Here is a 19,587-nt window from a genome sequence, read left to right as displayed (position 1 = left end):
GGGCTGGGTGAGCTTCCATAGATTCTTATTCTAACCCCTTATTCTACCCCCCACCTTTTTGTGTAAGATTTATTTATTTATTTGAGAGAGAGAAAGAAAGAGAGTGAGAGGAGCAGAAGGAGAGGGAGAGGGAATCTCAAGCTGACTCCACACTGAGCGTACAGCCTGACATGGGGCTCCATCTCACCACCCGCGCTGAAATTGAGTCCCTCACTCAACAGACTTCACCACCCAAGCCCCTCACCACTGACTTTTTTTTTTTTTTATAGTATCAGGTAGGTATTATCTCCCCATTTTACAGACAAGTAAATGGAGGTTAAGAGCCAAGTGACTTGCAGGATTTGGGCTTGTGCTGTTTCCACTTCACCATAAAAGAATGAAAGCAGGTGCTTTCCCTGGGCTAAGTCCCAGTTGCCCACTCGACACTGAACCCAGATTTCTACTCCGCAGTAAGATCTTGGTCCTTCTAACGAGTTGAGCCCAGATCTCTCCTCCCAGCCTAGACTTTAGCTGCCCTTTTTCGTCACCTGGGCTCCAGAGAAGACTCTGAGGCCAAATTTGTTTCAAACCCAGGCTCCGAGTACTAGGTCTGTCACCTGGGTTAAGTTTCTTTGACTGTCCTTGCCACAATTTCTTCATCTCTAAATGGAGGATAATAATAACACCTGCTTTTTAGGATTGTTTATGAGAAGGAAAGGAATCTGTGTTTGTAGAGTGCTTAGAATGGTGCTCCCATAGCAAGATTAAAATGTTTAAAATATAATGGGGGTTGGGACGTTCCCAGGTTCCGGGCTTAGCCTGGAACTCCGCAGAAGGGACATTTAAATCGCTCCGTTGACAACAGTTGTCCCTCCCCAGAGCCCGTGGATGTGAGTTCAGTTTATGGCCCTAGAGGGAAGCACGCTCCATTTTAGCGCAGAATAGAGCCAGGGCTGAGGAGGGTGAGGGGGGTAGGGAGAAGCGGGGAGCTTTCTGGGATGAGGAACTGCCCTTTGAAATGCGGGTGTCTAGGACACTGGAGAATGAATGCCAGGGAAAGGTTGGGGAGTGATGGTTTGGGTGTCAAAGGCAGGGACGGGGTTCTGGGGTGAAAGCCGCCTTAGAAAGGTGTCTGGAAGGCCCAGGGACTGAGGTTGCGGTGCCCGGTTCCCGAGAGGCTTCGGGATCAGAAATGGGGCTGGACTCGCCGAGTCCTAGACTGCGCGCCTAACTGTCTCCGTGGCGCATTCCGGAGCCGGCCCCAGCGCCGCACAACCAGTCTCCACTCCCTCCGGTGAAATTGCCAAATTAAAATGAATCATTTGGCCCATAATGGCCGAGGCGCTTATCGGGGGCGAGCGGACCCGCGGCAGTGCCTTATCTCCGCGGCGCACACGGCCCCGGCGCGCCTCGGCCCATGCTAACGAGGCCCAGAACGTGAGCGGGATTAGCGCGCGTCGCTGGAGGAGCCCGGGCGCGCGGGCGGGGGACTGGGACGGGGACGGGGGCGGGGGCGGGCCTCCGCTCCAAGGACCAGGCCTCAAAATGGCCACACGCATCCCCCCGTAGCAGCAGAACGTGAGCATTCCGGCCTTTTTCTAGGGGAAAGCAACCTGCGGCCCCCCGCGGAACTCCCCATCAGTTCTTCTCTTCTATTCCCCGCTCGCAGAAGAGGGCTTCGCTCCTTTTCCCTGTGTTTCTTTCGATGGGGGGCATTTTCCACGGACGCCCTCCGCTCGCCGCCGCCGCCCCTCCCGCCTCGGAGACTCTCTTCCTTCCTTCCCCTTTTTCCTTACGCAATATACAGAAATGCGCGAGGCGGTGGTTCGTTTTCATTTCTTCTTGGTGGTTGTGTGCATGCGGTGGGATTGTGAGTGCGTGTGCGAGCCGTCGGCAATGCTGACTTCTTCCGAGTGTGGTCTTCCAGGCGAAGGGCTGTGTGTCTGAGTGTGATGGTGTCCGCGGTTTTTGGGCTGTTGATTTGGATTCTTTGAGCCCTCCTGCGTTTTCATCGCTGTATACGATTATGCTCGTTTTTCCTTCTCGACAAGAGTCTGGCTCTGCGTGTTGGGTTGTGTGGCCTTTGCGACTGTATTTGGGTGGTTTCGTTGTTGTGTCGGACATATGTGATCCTGATTACGTTAGATGTGTGTCCACGAGCGATTGCGTTCTGATTTCGTTGTATCGTGTTGGCCAGTGTGCGGGCCTGACCATGTCGGTTTGGAGGGCAGCGCTGGGTTGTGTTTACTTTGCTTCCCTTCTGTGGGGCTGGACCGTGTGTGGTCCTGTCCGTGCTGGGTTGTGTGCCTGTGTGCTTGTGTCCTTTAGAAGTGTATTTGCAGATCGGTGGGGGGTGGAGGGGAGGGCGAGCTGGAGATGGAACCGCAAGTTGAGGAGGCGGCAAGGGGGCGGGGAGAGGGATTTCACATTTTATTCCAAATTATGATGTATTCGGAATCCAGTGTTGGCTTGGATGGGCCGACGGAGCGCTATCCGCGGCTGCTCTGTCCAGAGGCCGGTCGGTGCCTCCGTGTTTGAGGGGTTTGTTAGCGAGTGGGAGGTTCTTCCAGGCCCGAAGCTGAGCAGCGCTCGCCGAGGCCCGCGCCTTCACGCCGGTAGCCGCTGGCTTCGGTTTCCGCCGCACCCAGGCTTCATCCATTTCTGGTCAGTTTCGCAGGTACCTCCGCGGGGTCTGCGGGAGAGGCCTGGAGAAGACAATGGGCGCATTCTCCGGGTTTCGCTCCTGGGGTGGGGCCCCTCGGGTTAATCTAAAAGGACACTTTTCCATCCCTTCCCCGGGTGAGCGACATTGCGGTGTGGGTCAGGTATCCGTCGCATGGGTGACCAGAGCCAGGCTTTGTGGAGGGATGGATCAGTGCTGCCCTCGCTGTATAAAAATGGATTTTGTTTTGCCAGTTATTGTGGTTATTAATGTCATCATCATCATCATCATCATCATCATCATCATTCTATTTAATTAAAGTAATCGTTGAGTAGCGAAGTGGCTTGTCCAACCATTTAGCTTCTTAGGAGCGATAACAAAGCAACCCGGTCCCCCACAGCCAGCTCTATTTTTTTTTAAGTTACTGGGTTTGAGGTAGGGAGAGAAAATGGAGAGAGGAACGGGGCACAGAGACGCTTTCATAAAGCAAAAATTAACCCGAACCTAAGACACAGGAATGAGTGGATTCCCCCCTCCCCCACCATCTAGATTGGAAGAGGAGAAAGAAAATCTCCCGCATTGGACTGAAACCCCAGGGAAGAATTATTCCTATATTTCCACCAAAGCCAGAGCAAAAAGGAGTCCTTTGGAATTAATCCAGGATTTCGATGTGTAATCATAAACTGGACAATTTAGGCAAAACAAATTAAATAAAACCCTTTGGAGAAGAAAAAAATGCAACCTAGATCCCCCTGTCTTACACACTGGGGAGCAGTATTGGACTTTATCCTTCTTGCCTTTGCCTTGTTTATTGCTGCAAGGAATTATTAGAATTCTCCTGTACTCTGAACACTGAAAAAATTAAAATCATTGTGTGGAGATGGTTGAAAGGAAGGTGGCGGCAGGCTTTTCTTTTCTTTCTTTTTTCTTTCTTTCTCTCTCTCTTTCTTTCTCTCATTGGTAGGAAGAAAAGAGGGGACCTAGATAGATCAGATATTTGCCACCCCCATCCTCTTGGATCCGTGCTGTTCTGACTCCATTCCTGTGGGAAAGGAGCCTTTCCAATCGGGTTCTGGTTTCGTTTTGCACTAAAGGTGGGCATGGAGAGAATGGGGACCTTGGACGTTCTGCCCTACAGATCAGGGTCTGAAAACCGGATTCCCCTTTTCCAACACACATTTACCCACCCAGTGGCGCTAGGAGTTTCGGCCGCTGATCCGGCCTGACTCGGGTTCCCAAGCCAACCGCATAGACCCGTCAGTGCTTAGAAAACAAACTCGGCCACACTGAGCCAGACAACCCCGTCGGAGGGCCCGAAATTGTTCCCGCGGTTGGTGTAGACCTTAAGCTCCTTGTTGTTGTTGGAGTAAATAGTTATTCCTGATTGGTCAAGTGTAGGGTTCTTTTTTAAGGGGCCTGGGGGGAATCTTCAAACACCTGCAGGGTGGGGGCAGAAAGGCATTTGCAATTCCCTGGGCTGCTTGGTGAGGACAGGAGGTAATTCCCAGCCATTGACCCCCATTTCTCTCTCTCCCTCCCTCTCGCCCTCCCTCTTTCTCTCCACCCCCATCTTTCCTGGAAACTGGCTTTGGGCGCGGCAGACTGCTCTGGACCACACCGTGGCCTAACTGCTGGTCTCTCAGCGAGAGAGGGGAAAAGCAAAGATCCCCGTCCGCAGCTTGGACCTTGGCTCCCGCCCCTCTCCGGTGGCGGCGGAGTGGAGATCCTATTCAGAGGGGCCGGTTTCTCTAAATATGCCCCAGGTGAGTTTTGGGGAACAGTATTAGTGGAAACAGCGTCCAGGAAGACCTTGGGTTCCGGCCTGGGGTGGAGGAAGCTTAGGACAGAGGACAGTCCAGTCTACAACTGGGGGAGGGGATGAACCCAGAGCTGGGAATCTGGTATCGGTGTCTCTGTGACTTCTAAAGCCCTTTTCATTTTGATCCTGGGTAAAAACACCTAGCCGGACCTAGTTCCCCAGGCCGCTCCCATCAGTCCTGGTTCTGTGGGTGTTTCACAAGGCTCCTAACTTTGGCGCGGCTATATCCGGATGGTGCAGGCTGTGTGTGCCTGGGCCGCTGGCAGGAAGAAGGCCCAGCCACCCCGGCTAGCTAGCGCAGTCCCAACTCGGGTGGGCCTTGACTGGGGCCTAAGGCCTAGGGTGGGGCTGTGCTGGAGCACCCCTCCGCTCTCTCACTCTCTCGCTGTCTCCTAGTGGCTGGAAAGGTGGCTCTCTTCACTGGTGCTTTTGGTTCTCCAGCAGGCTTGGGGCTCCCCCAGGGGGTCATTCGGGTGTGGGTGCATTATGAAGGACAGGAAGCCAGCTAGCTCTTAACTCATACCAGGAGAGGCTGTTTTCATAGGAGAAATTTTCCCCTGCCGGGCATTGGGAGCTGCCCGAAACCTAGTGCCTGCCCCCCAGGAGCTCCTGGGATCCCCGTCTTGCTCAGACATAAGCGGAAATGTTGCGGCCATCTGGCAACAGGAGATGAGGATCCGGTGTTGGGGGCTTCGAGCTGGTTCTGGGTGACACAAAGACAGAGGACTTGTACTGGTCAAATAGTCTAGTGTCATTCTGTTCAAAAGCTTCTCCCCACTCTCTTATCTTCCCCAAATAAAAACAAATGAACAAACAAATATCACTCAGGCTTTCCTTCCAGTAATCTTAATGAAGCCAAGTGATGGGGTTTAGTCCCCTACAACCAAAGGTACTTATGAGTGCTCTGTTGGCTTTTTCTAGAGCATGGACCCCTCCCCTGGGTGATCCTGGTTGCTGAACAGCCCGCTAGGTTTTCCTAAGGTCCGGGGATGGGTGGGGAGAGGTCGGCCACAGACCCTGGGAACCAATCATATAGGTTTATCACAGGGAACCTGTGAGATATAGATATTTATAGGTGGCTGGGGAGGGCATTTGGGGCCAGGGTCAACTCATTTGGAATATGTGATCCTCTTGCCCCCCGGGATCCGTGCCTACATGAAGACTTGGAATTAATCAGAGGGTATAAATGTGTCATAAGGAGAGCTTGCCGCGCGCACAGTTTGTTTGTTACTGAGTTAGAAGCTGTGGCTGAAGCAGGTGTCACTGGGCACACAATGGTGTGTGAGGACAGTAAGGTAGGGTGCCAGGACTTTGGGGCTTGTCGCTTTGACCACATTGGTCAAAGGATAGTATATTATATTATATATATATTATAGTATATTATATTTGACCACATGGTAGTATATTACTGGTGCATTTCCCTGCTGCAGGGGAGCCAGGAAGACTGGACTAGTAAACCTCTGGTGCAGTGTCTTGGCAGTCCCATTCTGTGGATACGGATCTATTGTTTCCGCCATAGTCGTAAACTCACTTCCAGTGAAGCCTTGAGGACCCACTGCCTTTGTGGCTCTTTTCACCAGGTCTTGGAGAATTCTCTTATTTCCTGGTGAGCCCATGGAGTTGGCAGACCCAGGGCAAAAGCGCAATCCAAATGGCAATTCTCTGTCAGCTTGTGTGTGGCAATTTTGCTGAGCTCTGAAGGAGGTTTCAGAAGGTCAGGTTTCTCTTCTGGGGTGGGAGGATGTTTCTCAGGCCAGCCCCGGTCCAGAGTGGTGCAGTGGCAGCGCAGCTGCCGTGAATGATTAGACGGAATCTGCTTGGGCTTGATTTTCGTGTATTTTCTGCTATGAAATATCCCAATCATCTAATTTTGAGACGAGAAACCCCATTTTCAACATCTTATAAAGCCTATTGATTTGATTATATATGTGTATATCTGTGTCTGTGTATGTGTGTGTGTTTATTTTATTAAAACAACTCAAAAGCACTCCCAGACTCCAGACTCAGAGTCTCCTGGTTTTTTGGTTTTTATTCTTTTGGGGCCCGGCTCCATGGGCATCCAAGCTGGGTGATGGAAGCCTCCACCCCTCTACCAGCAAGTGTTAGTGGAGAGTAGAGCCTCTTTGGTCACCCTGGAGTATGGTTTTGGAGAAAAGGAGTGTCCGCAGCCCCAGCAATATACTTAGGAGGGTGTATACAGGAGGATAATGTAGACAGAGTGAGATCGTAGTTCTGGTCTTGCTCTGTGGCTCTGTGGCAAATAGGTTCACGTGACCTTGGGCAAGGCAGTCCCCTCGCTGGCTGGGTCTCCTTGCCAATAATAATGTTTACTTGAGCATTTGAACGGTGCTTTTAAATGCATTAATGAGGTATTGCTCCCATTTCCCAGACTAGACCAGAGGCAGGAGAGGGGGATGGAAGAATTCAAGGGCCTTCATGATATCTCTTCCCACTCAAGGGTGGAAGCTGAGACGCCCAGTGGCCTGGGGGCGCTCTGAATGCCTGGGTTCCACATCCACTTAGCCAAGCCTCCTTTCCACACCGCACCTCATTTCTGAGTCCAGCTGAGCTCAAAGAGGTGGAATGTGGAGGGGGAGGGGGATTAGGGCTAGGATCATCTCTCCCACGAGTCTCATCTCTGGTATGGTGGGGAGTAAAGGGCCACTGGGGTTTCCAGCAGCTGTGTAGAATACCCGGTGTATTTGCTTAGTGCAGACGGACACTCCCTGCGGGGGGGGGGGCGTGAATATGTGTTGAAAAGGAGGGCAGGAGTTTTTGCCAGCTGTGGCACAGAGGACCCGGGGCCCTGCAGCCTCCATTCCCTGAGGTCTCTACTTGTTGAGAGGCAAGGGAGGTTCGAAAAGCACCCCACCTTCGCGCCAGTTTCCCCGCCAAAACCAAAGGTGGGGGGGCGGGAGGAACACGGTCAGGGGATTTGTTCCCTCCTCTTCCCTTGCGGCCTGAGCAGGGGGACACGATGTTAGTTCTTTCTCGCCTCTTTCTACATTTCCTTCCTCCTTTAACCCCCCTTCTGTTTTCTTTCGCTGGCTGTATTCCTTTTCTTCCAGTGCCTGTCGTCTTTTTCCATCTCTTGGGTCTCTGTGTCTCCCAGACACCCTCTCTCTTCTCCCAAACCATAGTCCCTCTTTCCCTCCTGCCTTCAGGCCCCCCGGGGGGGGGCGGGGGGGGCGTGTGTCCATGTGGCACTAAGTCCGCCTCTTCCCACGTCTCGGTGCGCGAATTTCTCTCTGCCCTTCACCCACCCCTCGGTGGGCTGGGGGCGGTTGTAATAGCGGGCGTCCGCTTGTCTGTCTGTCTGCCCGCAGGATGACGGAGCGGCCGCCCAGCGAGGCGGCCCACAGTGACCCCCCGCTCGAGGGACGGGACGCGGCCGCGGCGGAGGCCCGCATGGCCCCCCCGCACCTGGTCCTGCTGAACGGCGTCGCCAAGGAGACGAGCCGCGCGGCCCCCGCGGAGCCCCCAGTCATTGAGCTGGGCGCGCGCAGCGGTCTGGGGGGCGGCCCCGCTGGTGGGGGCGGCGCCGCGCGGGACTTAAAGGGCCGCGACGCGGCTGCGGCGGCCGAAGCGCGCCATCGGGTGCCCACCACCGAGCTGTGCAGACCTCCGGGGCCCGCGCCCGCCTCGGCCCCCGCGGAGCTGCCCGGCGACGGCCGCATGGTGCAGCTGAGCCCGCCCGCGCTGGCGGCCCCCGCCGCCCCCGGCCGCGCGCTGCTCTACAGCCTCAGCCAGCCGCTGGCCTCGCTCGGCAGGTCAGCGCCGCGGCGGGACCGGCGGGACGGGAGGGACTGGCGGGACGGGCGGGCGGGGTTGGGGGGGGGAGCCCTCGGCCCAGGCGTCCCTCCTGCCCCTCGGAGCCACCGCCTTCCTCCCGACGGCGCGGAGCGGCGCGAGCGCAGGAAGAGAGGGGGTGCTATGAACCCGAGGGCGGAAAAGCCCGCGCGCCCGAGTCCGAGCGCCAGCGACTGGGGGTCCTCTGCGGGCGTGTGCGTGTGCGCGGGGCCGGCTGGGGGGTGCAGAGTGCATGGGTGTGCGGAAGCCCGAGAGTGGGTCCACGCCTTCGGGAGTGCGGGCTGTGGCTGCCAGTGAGCAGAAGCACGCTGGCCGCGCTGTATGGGGTGTGTGTCTGTGTGTGTGTGTGTGCGCGCGCGCGCGCGTGCTGGGGTGTCGTGTGGACCAAGTGTGAGCAAGAATGCTTGAGTGTGAGCAAGAATGTGTCTGAATGCACTCACCGTGCAATTCTTCTGGAAGCTGCCGTCCTCGGTGGACAGGTAAGAGATAGGGATCTGAGGTTGCAAGAGGGCTCCCTCCCCTGAAACCGCTACAGGGCCCATGTGGGGAGCGGATTCCTTCCTCCCCTTCTGAGCCCCTATGCCCTTAGCTTCCGTCTCTGGCTGGGGTCTGTACCCCACTCCTGTTAAGGTGTCCGTTCCCCTGCTGGGGCCACTGAGATGGTGGGGAGATGGAGGTAGGTTTGGGGTGGAGACAGGAAGATGAAGCAGGGGTTGACAATGTGGGGCAGTTAGTGAGTCTATGGGAGACCTTGAGGAGGAAGCTGTTGAGATCCCAGAGTGGTGGTGGTGGTGGGGGGGGTGTAAGCAGTGGTCAGTGGAGGGAGGTTTTCTTTCTGTTGTCTGTGCACAGGCCCCCTGGGGGCCAGGGCAAAGGTGGGGGTGATTTGTGGGAAAAGGGACCCCGTGCCCTGTGAGGTGCAAATTGCCCGCCATCAGGTGTGAATGCGACTCCCTGCCTGTGTGGGTACCTGTTTGGGAGGGTAGGTGTCTGTGGATTGTGTGCTCACTTCTGGGAAGGGGCGTATGTCTGCCGGTGGGGTGTGTGTATTCAATTTTGCATATGCTCCATGTGTTCACTTCTGACTGTGTGTGTGGGGGGGGGGGGAGGAGTGTGTGGGTGTGTGGCCCCTTCTTCCCTTGTTTGTCTCACGGAGGAGAGAGAGTAGCAGCATTCTGTGGGTGTGTTTGGGTGTCTGTGTGTGATGCTCCTGGCATCCCAAACCCAGGTATGAAGGGAGCAGGGTTACCCTACCCTTGTTTTCTAGGGGGAGAGGGCTGAGGAACCTGTGGGGAGGATCCCTCAGGAGGCTTTCTCCCCTCCACCTACATGTGGTCTTGTGATCTGCCTGCTCCCTCCCACAGTGGGTTCTTTGGGGAGCCAGATGCCTTCCCTATGTTCACCACCAACAATCGAGTGAAGAGGAGACCCTCCCCTTATGAGATGGAGATTACTGATGGTGAGTCTACCTGCCTCTCCCTTTGTACTCACCCCTCGTGCTGGTTAGAGCCCCAAAGGTGGGATCTTCAGGGACTATACACCACAGGTGTCTCACGTAGATGGGTTGGCTGCCTTGGAAGGAGAGTCTTTGCCCTGCAACTGACCTGGGTCAAGGGGAAGTCATGGGTGGGGCTGGGGGGGTGCCATCCTCACGCTCCTGGGAAGAGGGCACATGGCAGTGAGGACACACTGCAGCATTTAGCCCAAATCTCTAGGGTCAGTTGCAGTCCCCACTGTAGCTCCATTTCCACATTTGGCAAGAATCCCAGGGGGAGGGCAGAAGACCCTCAGGGATTTCTTGCACCTCCTCCCAAGTCCTTTTTGGAATCTGGAGTCTGCTCTCTGCCTGGAATTGGACAGCTAAGGCCCTTGTCCTAGGTCCCATTATTGTGGGGCCCTCTTGTCCCCTGTTCCATACCCAGGGCTGAGACCTGGAGTTCCCGTCCCGACATCACAGAATCTACCCTGCCCTCCCCGCATCCTCTAGAAGGTCCCCAGCACTACTGTTGTGAACTACCTGAATAGTCTTTCGCGCTGAACTTGGGAAAGGGGTTGGATGAATGGGAAATTTGGAGTATCCTGGCCCTCTTCCCATGTAGTAGATGAGACCCAACACCAGGTGGCGGGAGAGCAGGCCCTTCAGAGCCCGGAACTTGGAGCAAATCCCTGGAGCTACTGCCCGTGTGTCAGCTCCACTGAGGCCTGGGACCCTGTAGGAAGGACACCTGAGGATTTGAAGCCGGACTGGGATTTATTCAAGGAGCCAGCAGGAGGGATATGTATAAAGCTGGAGCTTCTGGAGGGGAGTCCTCTGTGGTGTTCTGGAGGGGAGAGGGCCTAGAATCTGGACAAGGAACAGACCTTATAGGACCTAACTAGCCAGGGACTTGAGGCGTGTAGGTCCAAGAGGGAAGGGTGGTGGGTTGTCAGTGCTGCTGGGTTAGAGAGGGGAGGGAGGTATATCAAACGAGAGTAGGCAGGACCAGCCACAAAGTTCCCCAGGGAAGAGAGGGCAGAAGATAGGAGAATCAGCCAGCCACAGAGAAGAGGAAGGAGGAGAAGGGGACAGGAGTTGAGGTTTTGGGGGGAGTGCCGAACTACAGGGAAGCCATTACTAATAAATGTCACCAATATTTACTGAGCACCTACTCAGTGCCTGGCCCCAGAGAGGCGGAGGACACAGAGGGATAGACAGACTTGGGGAAGAGGAAGGTGTAGAGAGGTGGGGAGTTCTCTGGGAAGCTGCCAGAGAGGAATAGACAGAAATGGAGGTGAAGAGGAAGGTGTGTGTGTGTGGGGGGGCAAGGTACAGAGTAGGTCCATGAGACTTTGGAATCAGAGATTTCACCAAAAAGAATCCATAGAGGTGGAACTAATGGAAGGGCTGAAGTTGGGACTTGGTGTGGATTCCTACTGCTGAACTTTCCTGATTCTCTGTTTCCTCGTTTGGAAAGTGGGGAGAGTAGTAGCTTCCTCACAGCTTGCTGAGAGAGTACAGTGGGGTAAAGTGTTTTTAGGGCCTGGCTGGGGGTAGGTGCTCCTTTCGGAGTTCTGTCTCGCTACAGCCGTGACAGCAATTGTCATGTCTCTTCCCCAACTAGTTGCTCCCTCCAGGTCAGCCAGCATTAGCCGTGGAGCAGGGATGGACCTCCTCATGTCACAGTTGAGGGATGGCCCTCTGTCTGGCCCGGAGGCCAGAGAACAGAGAGTTATTTCCTCTGCGGCAGGCAGCCCAGGGGAGGCCGGCCGGCAGGTGTCTGTTTTTTCCCAGTCTGGGGCTGGTCTTTGGCAAAGAGTCAGCTGGGCCCTGGGCCTGTTGGGGTTTGGAAAATCAGCTTGCAGACGTTATCAGGCAGGGGGTACGTTGTCCTCCCTGAGAGGTGGTGTGTGTGTATATGTGTGTATATGTATATGTATATTTATATGTATATGTATATACATGCATGTGTGCATCCATGTGTATGTGTGTCCATGCCAGTGTCCGTGCCTGGGTGAGCCATCCTTGTCTCTCCTTAGCAGTGAAGCAAGCTGTAGGACCAAGGGGAGGCCTTGACCCCTCCTCTCCTGTTTTCCCCTATCCTAGCTTCCCCTTTCTGAGGTTGAAGAGGGCGAACAAATATCCCCAGCCTAGGAATTCTTTCAGTGCATGGAGCTTCCTGGTGACCGCTGGGAGCCCGGCGCTGGGCTGGCCTCAGTGTTGGGAGGGGAGCGGCCACCTCAGCCCAGGAGCTCAGGAGCATCAGGAGGGCCCTCTTCTGTTTTCTCTGGCTTTGGGAATGCCAGGTCGGACTGGGACATTGAGTGCAGTGCTTTGAATACCATAGGTGCTCAAAACATGCATGGGTCTGTTACTGCTTCACAAGGCTCAGGACATGAATCTAGTCTGAATTTCGGTCTAGTCTGTCATCAGTAGACATGGAGAGACTGAGGCAGCCCTCAGACACCTGTTTCGAGCCTTGCGTGGCCCATCTCTCCATTTCTTTTCTTGGGGAGAGAGCCCACAGGGTAGGTTGTTTTCCCTCTTGTCTGTGCTCTCTACTCCATTCCCCCGCCCCCCATCCCTGCCAGCATGATCAGCCAAGCCTGTTTTCCATCACTCTTAGAATAGAGTTCTCCCACACTTACTGCAGAGACCTGTGGGGCCTGGAACCAGTCTACTCTGATCACACCCACACTAATTAGCCAGGTTGGCTTGGGCCATTTTCCAGCTTAGGGCCTTTGCCCATGGTAGTCTGTCTTCCCGACCTGGGCTTGGCTGGCTCTTCTTCAGCTCAAGTTCTTACCTTATAGATGTCTCCTTCTCCAATATGCCATCCCCAACCACCTCAGCTAAACGTAGTAGCTCCTTTCCATCTGTTACTACATTCAGCCTCCTGTTTCTTTATTTGTTTGCTACTTGTTCATCATCTGTCATCACCATTAAAAGGTATGCTCCATGAGGACAGGGACCCTATTCCCCTTAGTGCCTGGCACGGTGTCCGGCACGGTACCCAGTTATTAGTATGTAACTGATGGATGGGTGACGATAGCTGCCATTTACTGAATGTTTAATCTGAGGCAGGTTTGTATTAAGGACTTTACCTGTGGTAGCTGTTCAATCCATGTGACAGTCTCATGATTTCAGTTACTCTTGTATTATCTCCGTTTTACAGATGACTAAGCTAAAGCACAGAGAGTTTAAGTAACCTGCGCCGAGTAACTGTCTAGTGAGTCCTAGTCAGGGATTCAGTCCAGAAAGTCTGGCTCCAGAGTTTGTCTTTCTCACTAGGGCTGTATGGCCTCTTGGCACAATGAATGAATAACATAAGGTCCCTGTCCTCAAATGCCTCACAGCCCCAAGAGGGAGACATGCATAGACACTAATGGTCAAAAGTCCCAGAAGGGTGCCTGGGTGGCTCAGTCAGTTAAGTGTCTGATTCTTGGTTTCTGCTCAGGTTGTGATCTCCGGGTTGTGAGATTGAGCCCCTCATCAGGCTCCACACTCAGCACAGGACTGTTCAAAAGACTCTCTCTTTTTCTTCCTCTGCCCCACCCCTTCCTCCCCAGTCGGATCTGTGCACACGTGTGTGTACATGCTGTCTTTCTCTCTCTCAAATAAGTAAATAAATGTTTAAAAAAAAAAAGATGATGGAGATCAAGGAGTTGTAGGGCCATGGTTATTGGTGAGGTCTGGCCCGACAAGTTGAGGGAAATCCCCCGAGTGGAGGAAACAGATGAATGGGGGTTTGAAGGCTGAGTAGGAGTTTTCTTTCTTTTGGTAAAGATTTTATTTATTTATTTGACAGAGAGGGACAATGCGAGAGGGAACACAAGCAGAGGTCGTGGAAGAGGGAGAAGGCAGGCTTCCCATTGAGCAGGGAGCCCAGTGCGGGGGTCGATCCCAGGGCCCTGGGATCATGACCTGAGCTGAAGGCAGATGCTTAATGACTGAGCCACCCAGGCACCCCAGGAGTTTTCTTTCTTTCTTTCTTTTTTTTAAAGATTTTATTTATTTATTTGACAGAGAGAGATCACAAGTAGGCAGAGAGGCAGGCAGAGAGAGAGAGGAGGAAGCAGGCTCCCTGCTGAGCAGAGAGCCCGATGCGGGACTCAATCCCAGCACCCTGAGATCATGACCTGAGCCGTAGCAGCGGCTCAACCCACTGAGCCACCCAGGCGCCGCAGGAGTTTTCTAAGTAAAAAGCAAGAAGGCATTCTAGGTTTCCCAAGTTTTCCAAAGGATAGTTTCTCTTCTTCTGTACAGGAAAAGGTGCCTTGGGGGACATTCATCTCTTTTTTTTAAACTCTTGTCCTCCTACCTCCAGGTCCCCACACCAAAGTAGTGCGACGCATCTTCACCAACAGCCGAGAACGATGGCGGCAGCAGAATGTGAATGGGGCCTTTGCTGAGCTCCGCAAGCTGATCCCCACACATCCCCCAGACAAGAAGCTTAGCAAGAATGAGATCCTCCGCTTGGCCATGAAGTACATCAACTTCCTGGCCAAGCTGCTCAATGACCAGGAGGAGGAGGGTACCCAGCGGGCCAAGCCTGGCAAGGACCCCGTGGTGGGGGCTGGTGGTGGAGGAGGTGGTGGAGGGGGCGGTGCACCTCCTGATGACCTCCTGCAGGACGTGCTGTCCCCGAACTCCAGCTGCGGCAGCTCACTGGATGGGGCGGCCAGCCCGGACAGCTACACGGAAGAGCCGGCCCCCAAGCACACAGCCCGCAGCCTCCATCCCGCCATGCTGCCAGCCGCTGATGGAGCAGGTCCTCGGTGATGGGGCCGGGACCGTTCAGGACCAGCCGGGAGGGCACCTTCAGGCCGCTGGGCCTGTGGGCTTCAGGGCAGGTGGGGTGAGGATTGGGCAGCTCTGAAGCAGGGCAATGGACTCGATGAGCTTTCCTTGGTGTCTGAACTTGGCAGAGCCCTAACTGCCCCCGGGGCAGCTTCCCTGACTCCTGCCTCAGTGGGAGAACAGAAAAATGGAGCAAAGTGGTAGGTACTTTTTATGAAGACAGCACAGTCTTCCCCCTTCCCCCAATCCCTAAGACTTCTCCAGTAAGAAGCTGGACTGACACTGCTTTTGTCCTGGAGCTTAGGGGCCCTGTCTTTGCCAAGACCTGGGGTTGTCAGCTCTCCCCGGCAACATCCAGCAACCTCTGCCTTGCCTTTAACCCCTCCCAAGCTGGCTGGTGTGGCCTGTGTGGCCACTCTGTCCAAATACATAGGTACCCAGACGCCGCCCATTTCTGGGTGAGCCCCATCTTCACCCAGGCCCATGTCGGTCCACCCAGCTTGCCAGCTGCCGTAGACAGTCGCAAGCCTCGAGGTGCCTTCTATAGGGCCTGGTTGAAGAAGATGGCCAGTGGACAGCTTGCTCTCAACTAGCTGGGCCAGAGGGTCAGAAAACCCAGTAGCCCTTACTGCTTGCCCCGGGGATCAAAGCTCTGCTTTCTCCCCACTGAGACTTGCCTTCCTAATCCTTTTGGGGACTGAGTCTGTAGCTGAGAGCCTGCCTTGGCAGGCCTCATGAAGGCAGGGAGAGGGAGAATGGTGAGTGTGAAATTGAACCAGAGCTCTTTGGGCTTTGGGTTCGAATCCTGGCAGTGTCTCAGAGCAGCCTGCCTGTACTCTCCACTCCCCGCCGCTGTTCTGGTGGCAAGCCAATGGCTGTGTGCTGATGGCCATGTGCCGATGGCCATGCACCCCTGCTTAGCGTGGATGTGCAGCCCCGTCTGTGGGTCCTCTGATGCTCTTCTCTAGGGTGTGTGTCTGCTGATGGCTTGGTCTGAACCCAGCTGAGCACAAACCCTGTCCTGCAAATTCCTGGCATTTGGGATTTTTGCTTGACTTTAGTTATTGGTGGGATCTTTAGGTCTTGATAAGACCCAGGCTGTAGCCCCACTTGGAGGGCAGGGGGAAAACCAATCAGAGACCTGGCTGAGACCCAGACAAGTGCACATTCACGCAGCAGAATCTCCAGCACCCCTGCATTCTACAACTCCGAGTCATCTAGGGTGTGTATGGAAGGTTGGCTTACCGCCACAGGAGCACCCTGCTCTGAGAGCTGTATATGAAATTTTTGTAAATCGAACCCTCATCCTTCATCTTTTAAAGAAATACTACTGCAAGTCCTTTTGTAAAGTGAAGAATTTTTTTGTAGAGTGGACCACTGCCCCTTTTTGATCTCTTGTGTCAATCCAGGTGGTGGGACATGGTTTTCTTAAGGCCAGGCCTGCCTGTGACATGCGTTCCACACCCATGGAACAAACCCTGCACAAGCCCTATACACGTGTCATTGTACCCTCAAGTCACCGCAGCCACCTCCCACCAGATTCTGTCTTTGAGGTTAGAGGAAAGACAGTCCCACCCAGTGAAGGGCCTTGGGCACAGCCCTGTGCTCACAGGGCACAAACCTGGCTCCGTCCCCTCCCTCTTAAGTTGTGAGGTCTAGTTTGTGAGTAGGGGAGCAACGTGGTAATCCTTTAGCACTCAGACTCTCTGTCCATTTCAGATCCCCAGCATCCTATTTTGCTGAACATTAGGCTTGTTTTCTTTCCAATGCTTGGAATCTCCTGTGAGGAATCCCATCTGTGTAACGAGGGAGCTCCTATCCTCGGTCCTAAAGCTGCGTTTGTTTGCCGGTGGATTAATTTGACCTGGGAGTGAACAGTGGCCACAGTATGGATGGATGGAGAGGTTTTAGGAGACGGATCGCTCATTCTATCAGGAACTCAGGCTTCTGGCTTCCTCTTCTCTCAGACTTGCAGAATGACGTGGATAAGTTATCCCTCTCTGTGTCCGTTTCTCATAAAATACCCTGGCTTGGCCTGTCCACTAGGGCTGTGGATTCCATTCCAAGTGAATTCATGAAATTAGAAGCATTTTGAGACCAGAAAGAACTCTTTCAACCTCAGCATCATTCCTGCAATGGGGTTTCCTATCCTGAGTCCAGGGCCTGGGCAGTGGACCAGTCTGCCTGACTGCGCAGGATCTGGGTAATTTAGGTTCCAAACCACTTTTACCTGAGTTATCCGGATTGTCCTCATTTCTCCAGATTGACCTCACTTGTGTCTCCTTCCAAAGAGAGGTCGAGGAGTGAGAATGGAAAAAGATATGGGCAGAGAATATGTAAGACATAACACAGCTTCCCGCCACGGGCCTGGGTAGGGATGGGCAAAGCCTCGTGTTTTTGTAAGACTAACTGAAGATCCACAATTTTAATGTTCATCTGCACCCCCCTCGCCCCACCCACCACACCCTCCTCCTTCCTCTGCCTCGTCACCTATGAAGAAATGGCAACCTTCCAAGAATAATACCTGTGCCAAGGGAAAAGATGTAAAAGGGGAAAAAAAATCGAGAACAGAGATGATTGTAAGAACTGGAGGGATTCGCATCTTTTCAGGAAAATTCTTATGCTTTTATTGGCGGTGACAAACGACAAGATGGTACAACCTTTCTTCTTTTCCAAAAACAGAGCAAAGGGCCCAGCATCTGTAGTCAGCCGACAACTATCTCAGCCTTTGGGGATGGTCTGGTCGTACTTGTGATTCCGATGGTACGTGACCCCTCCCCCGCCAAAGGCTCGCCCCTGCCCCTGTACATAGAGCGTTGTTCCTGTGGGCGGGCCCAGCACTTTCCGTCTCTGTTGTACTGTACGTGATGGGTTGTGTTGGTCTCTGCATTTTTCTGCAGAAGAGGAGTAACCGCTCCAGGTACCTTGACCTTTGTACAGCCCGGAGGCCAACACTGTGGGCGTGACTCTTTAGCAACACAACCCTTGTGATGATGATGTGTGTATATATATAAGGATATATTGGGAAGATTTCTAAATAAAAGTTTTACAGACGGGCTTGGACTCTGTCCTTGCAGCTTATACCCCCCACGCCTGGGAGTTGGGACATTAAAAGGAAGGGGCCTGGTAAGAGTCTGTCTCTCCCGAAATGGAGGGAACTCCAGAGCTCAGCTGTCCTCTCGGGGTGGGATCCCACTCACCACCCACCACCCGGAGGCTCCTCCTATGAAGGTTCCATTCTTTTCGCTCTGCCAGACCTCTGTGTGGGGGACTCTTCTTAGCATCGTGTACCCACACTTTTGGCTCGGGGCCACCCCACAGATGGTCCCCTGTACGTGTTGGGTTCAGGCTCCATGGCTGGGCTGGTTGCTTTTATCATTGGTTCAGGACAGACTAAGTTCTCAGCAGAGCAGGATCCCAGGGGCCCTCATGACTCAAAGGGAGGCTGCCTCTATTATGCCTGGCTCTTTAGGGTCTGGGGGTGCAGGACTCACATGGGGCTCGGGGATAGGCTGAGGCTTTCGGGTTAGTGATCAGTGAATGGAGGCTCAGGAATGGGAAGGCCCGTACAGGCAGGGACTCCGGGTTCCGGGCAAAGAGGGGAGGTGAGAGGGAGGGTGGAAGAGGAGGGTGGGGTCCCGCAAATGGACCGTTGGAACTTCAGGGAGCTCAGTAGGTCAGAATTTCTAATGGAGAGCCAATCTTTTTATTTAACAATATTTTTTGAGCCCCTCCAATGGGCCAGGTGTTATTCTAGGTACTGGAGATCCAGCAGTGAAGAAAACCAACATCCCTGTTCTTGTGTTGCTTGAATTCTAGCAGGGAGACAGACGGTAAACACACAGATCAGATACCTGTGAACATATGAAATACATTGATTATGGGATTGATGTAGTAAAGATACAGCACATTAGAAGCTGATTAGTATTAGGGAAAAAAGATGAGTTCAGAGGGGAACTCAAGGGGCCCATGGATAACTCGGGCTCCTTTGGGGTCAGCCTTGCTTATCTCACCAGGCTTGGATCTTGGTGGCCCCTGTCCTAGGAAGCTTCCACCTGTAGCTAGGAGGGCCAAGGCTTGGCAGAGCTTGGGATCATGCCCTGGCCCAGAGAGAAGTTTCTGGGCTTTTGGAAGACTCCAAGTGTGCTTCTCCCTGGCCTGGGGCAAGGAGGCCCTTGTGGGGACGGGATGATGAGACTTAGTCCTAGGGGGAAAGGCAGGCAGGGTGGCAGGGAGAGAGTATGTGCACAAGACAGCAATTTCAGAGCCTATGATAAAAGGGGGTTTGGAGTTGAGGAAGTGGTTAGCCAAGCCCAACACAGTGGTCACAGATGCTCTGGCCAGAAGAGCATGAGGGGAGGAGAATGAGAAGGGAGGAACACCCATTTCCGGAAGGACCTTTCCCAGGAGAAGGCAAGGCAGTCCACCTCCAGAGAGGTCAGGAGGAGCTGACTCTGTGACCACCAGGCAGAGGCTGTGAGGCTATTGACTGCCCAGGTGGGCCAGGCCCTTGGGGATCCTTTGGGCTAATGTCTCCATCTCCAGGTGGGAAGACTGAGGCCCAAAGAGGAAGGGAGTCTTCCCAGGGCCACACATCCCTGGAATGGTGACAACAGTGGCAAGCAGGGCAGGACTAGGCTTCCTGCCTCCCAGGGCATCCTGTGCCCACCTCAGGGAAGGGACCGTGTTCTTGCCCTTCTGCCCTTTGTTTTCTCTGCTCCTGCTGGACTCTCCTTTCTGTCCCGTTGCCTTTTTTTTTTTTTTTAAACAACCAATTTTGCACTTTTTGTTGCTATTATCTTGTCCATCTTCCATTCATCTGGCTAACTTGTCTCCAGCATCCAGAAGACTGCCCTGACGTGGTGGGGCCTTCCTTCCCTCTGTGCTGGCTAATGTTTGCCCCCTTGTCTGCTTCCCCACTCAAACATGAGCCCCTCAAGGGTCATGTGTCTCTAGGCCTCCTGAGGGCCCTGGAAGACCGAGCGTGGGACCCATTCAATATTTTCAATTATTTTATTTTATATTTATTTATTTATATAA

General features: G+C 53.9%; 1 protein-coding gene across 5 annotated transcripts; it reads left to right on the top strand.

The window, feature by feature from the left end:
- Positions 1 to 1,456: 1,456 nt before the first annotated feature.
- TAL1 (TAL bHLH transcription factor 1, erythroid differentiation factor) lies at positions 1,457 to 17,603 on the top strand. 5 transcript variants are annotated; one of them, XM_059374651.1, is made up of 5 exons: positions 1,457 to 1,557; positions 4,243 to 4,404; positions 7,787 to 8,230; positions 9,635 to 9,729; positions 14,075 to 17,603. In XM_059374651.1, exons 3-5 carry the CDS (start codon positions 7,788 to 7,790, stop codon positions 14,527 to 14,529), a joined length of 993 nt encoding a protein of 330 aa, XP_059230634.1. In that variant the 5' UTR covers positions 1,457 to 1,557; positions 4,243 to 4,404; position 7,787; the 3' UTR covers positions 14,530 to 17,603. The 5 variants fall into 5 exon arrangements, with proteins under 5 accessions (XP_059230634.1, XP_059230636.1, XP_059230635.1 ...); XM_059374652.1 differs by lacking the exon at positions 1,457 to 1,557 and adding an exon at positions 1,564 to 1,803; XM_059374650.1 differs by lacking the exon at positions 1,457 to 1,557 and adding an exon at positions 1,831 to 2,643.
- The last annotated feature ends 1,984 nt before the right edge of the window (positions 17,604 to 19,587 follow it).

This window comes from Mustela nigripes, chromosome 14 (genome assembly GCF_022355385.1).
Source record: "Mustela nigripes isolate SB6536 chromosome 14, MUSNIG.SB6536, whole genome shotgun sequence".
NCBI lineage: Eukaryota > Metazoa > Chordata > Mammalia > Carnivora > Mustelidae > Mustela > Mustela nigripes.
Note: the sequence above shows the minus strand (reverse complement) of the source record. Positions and strands in the feature narration are given on the sequence as shown.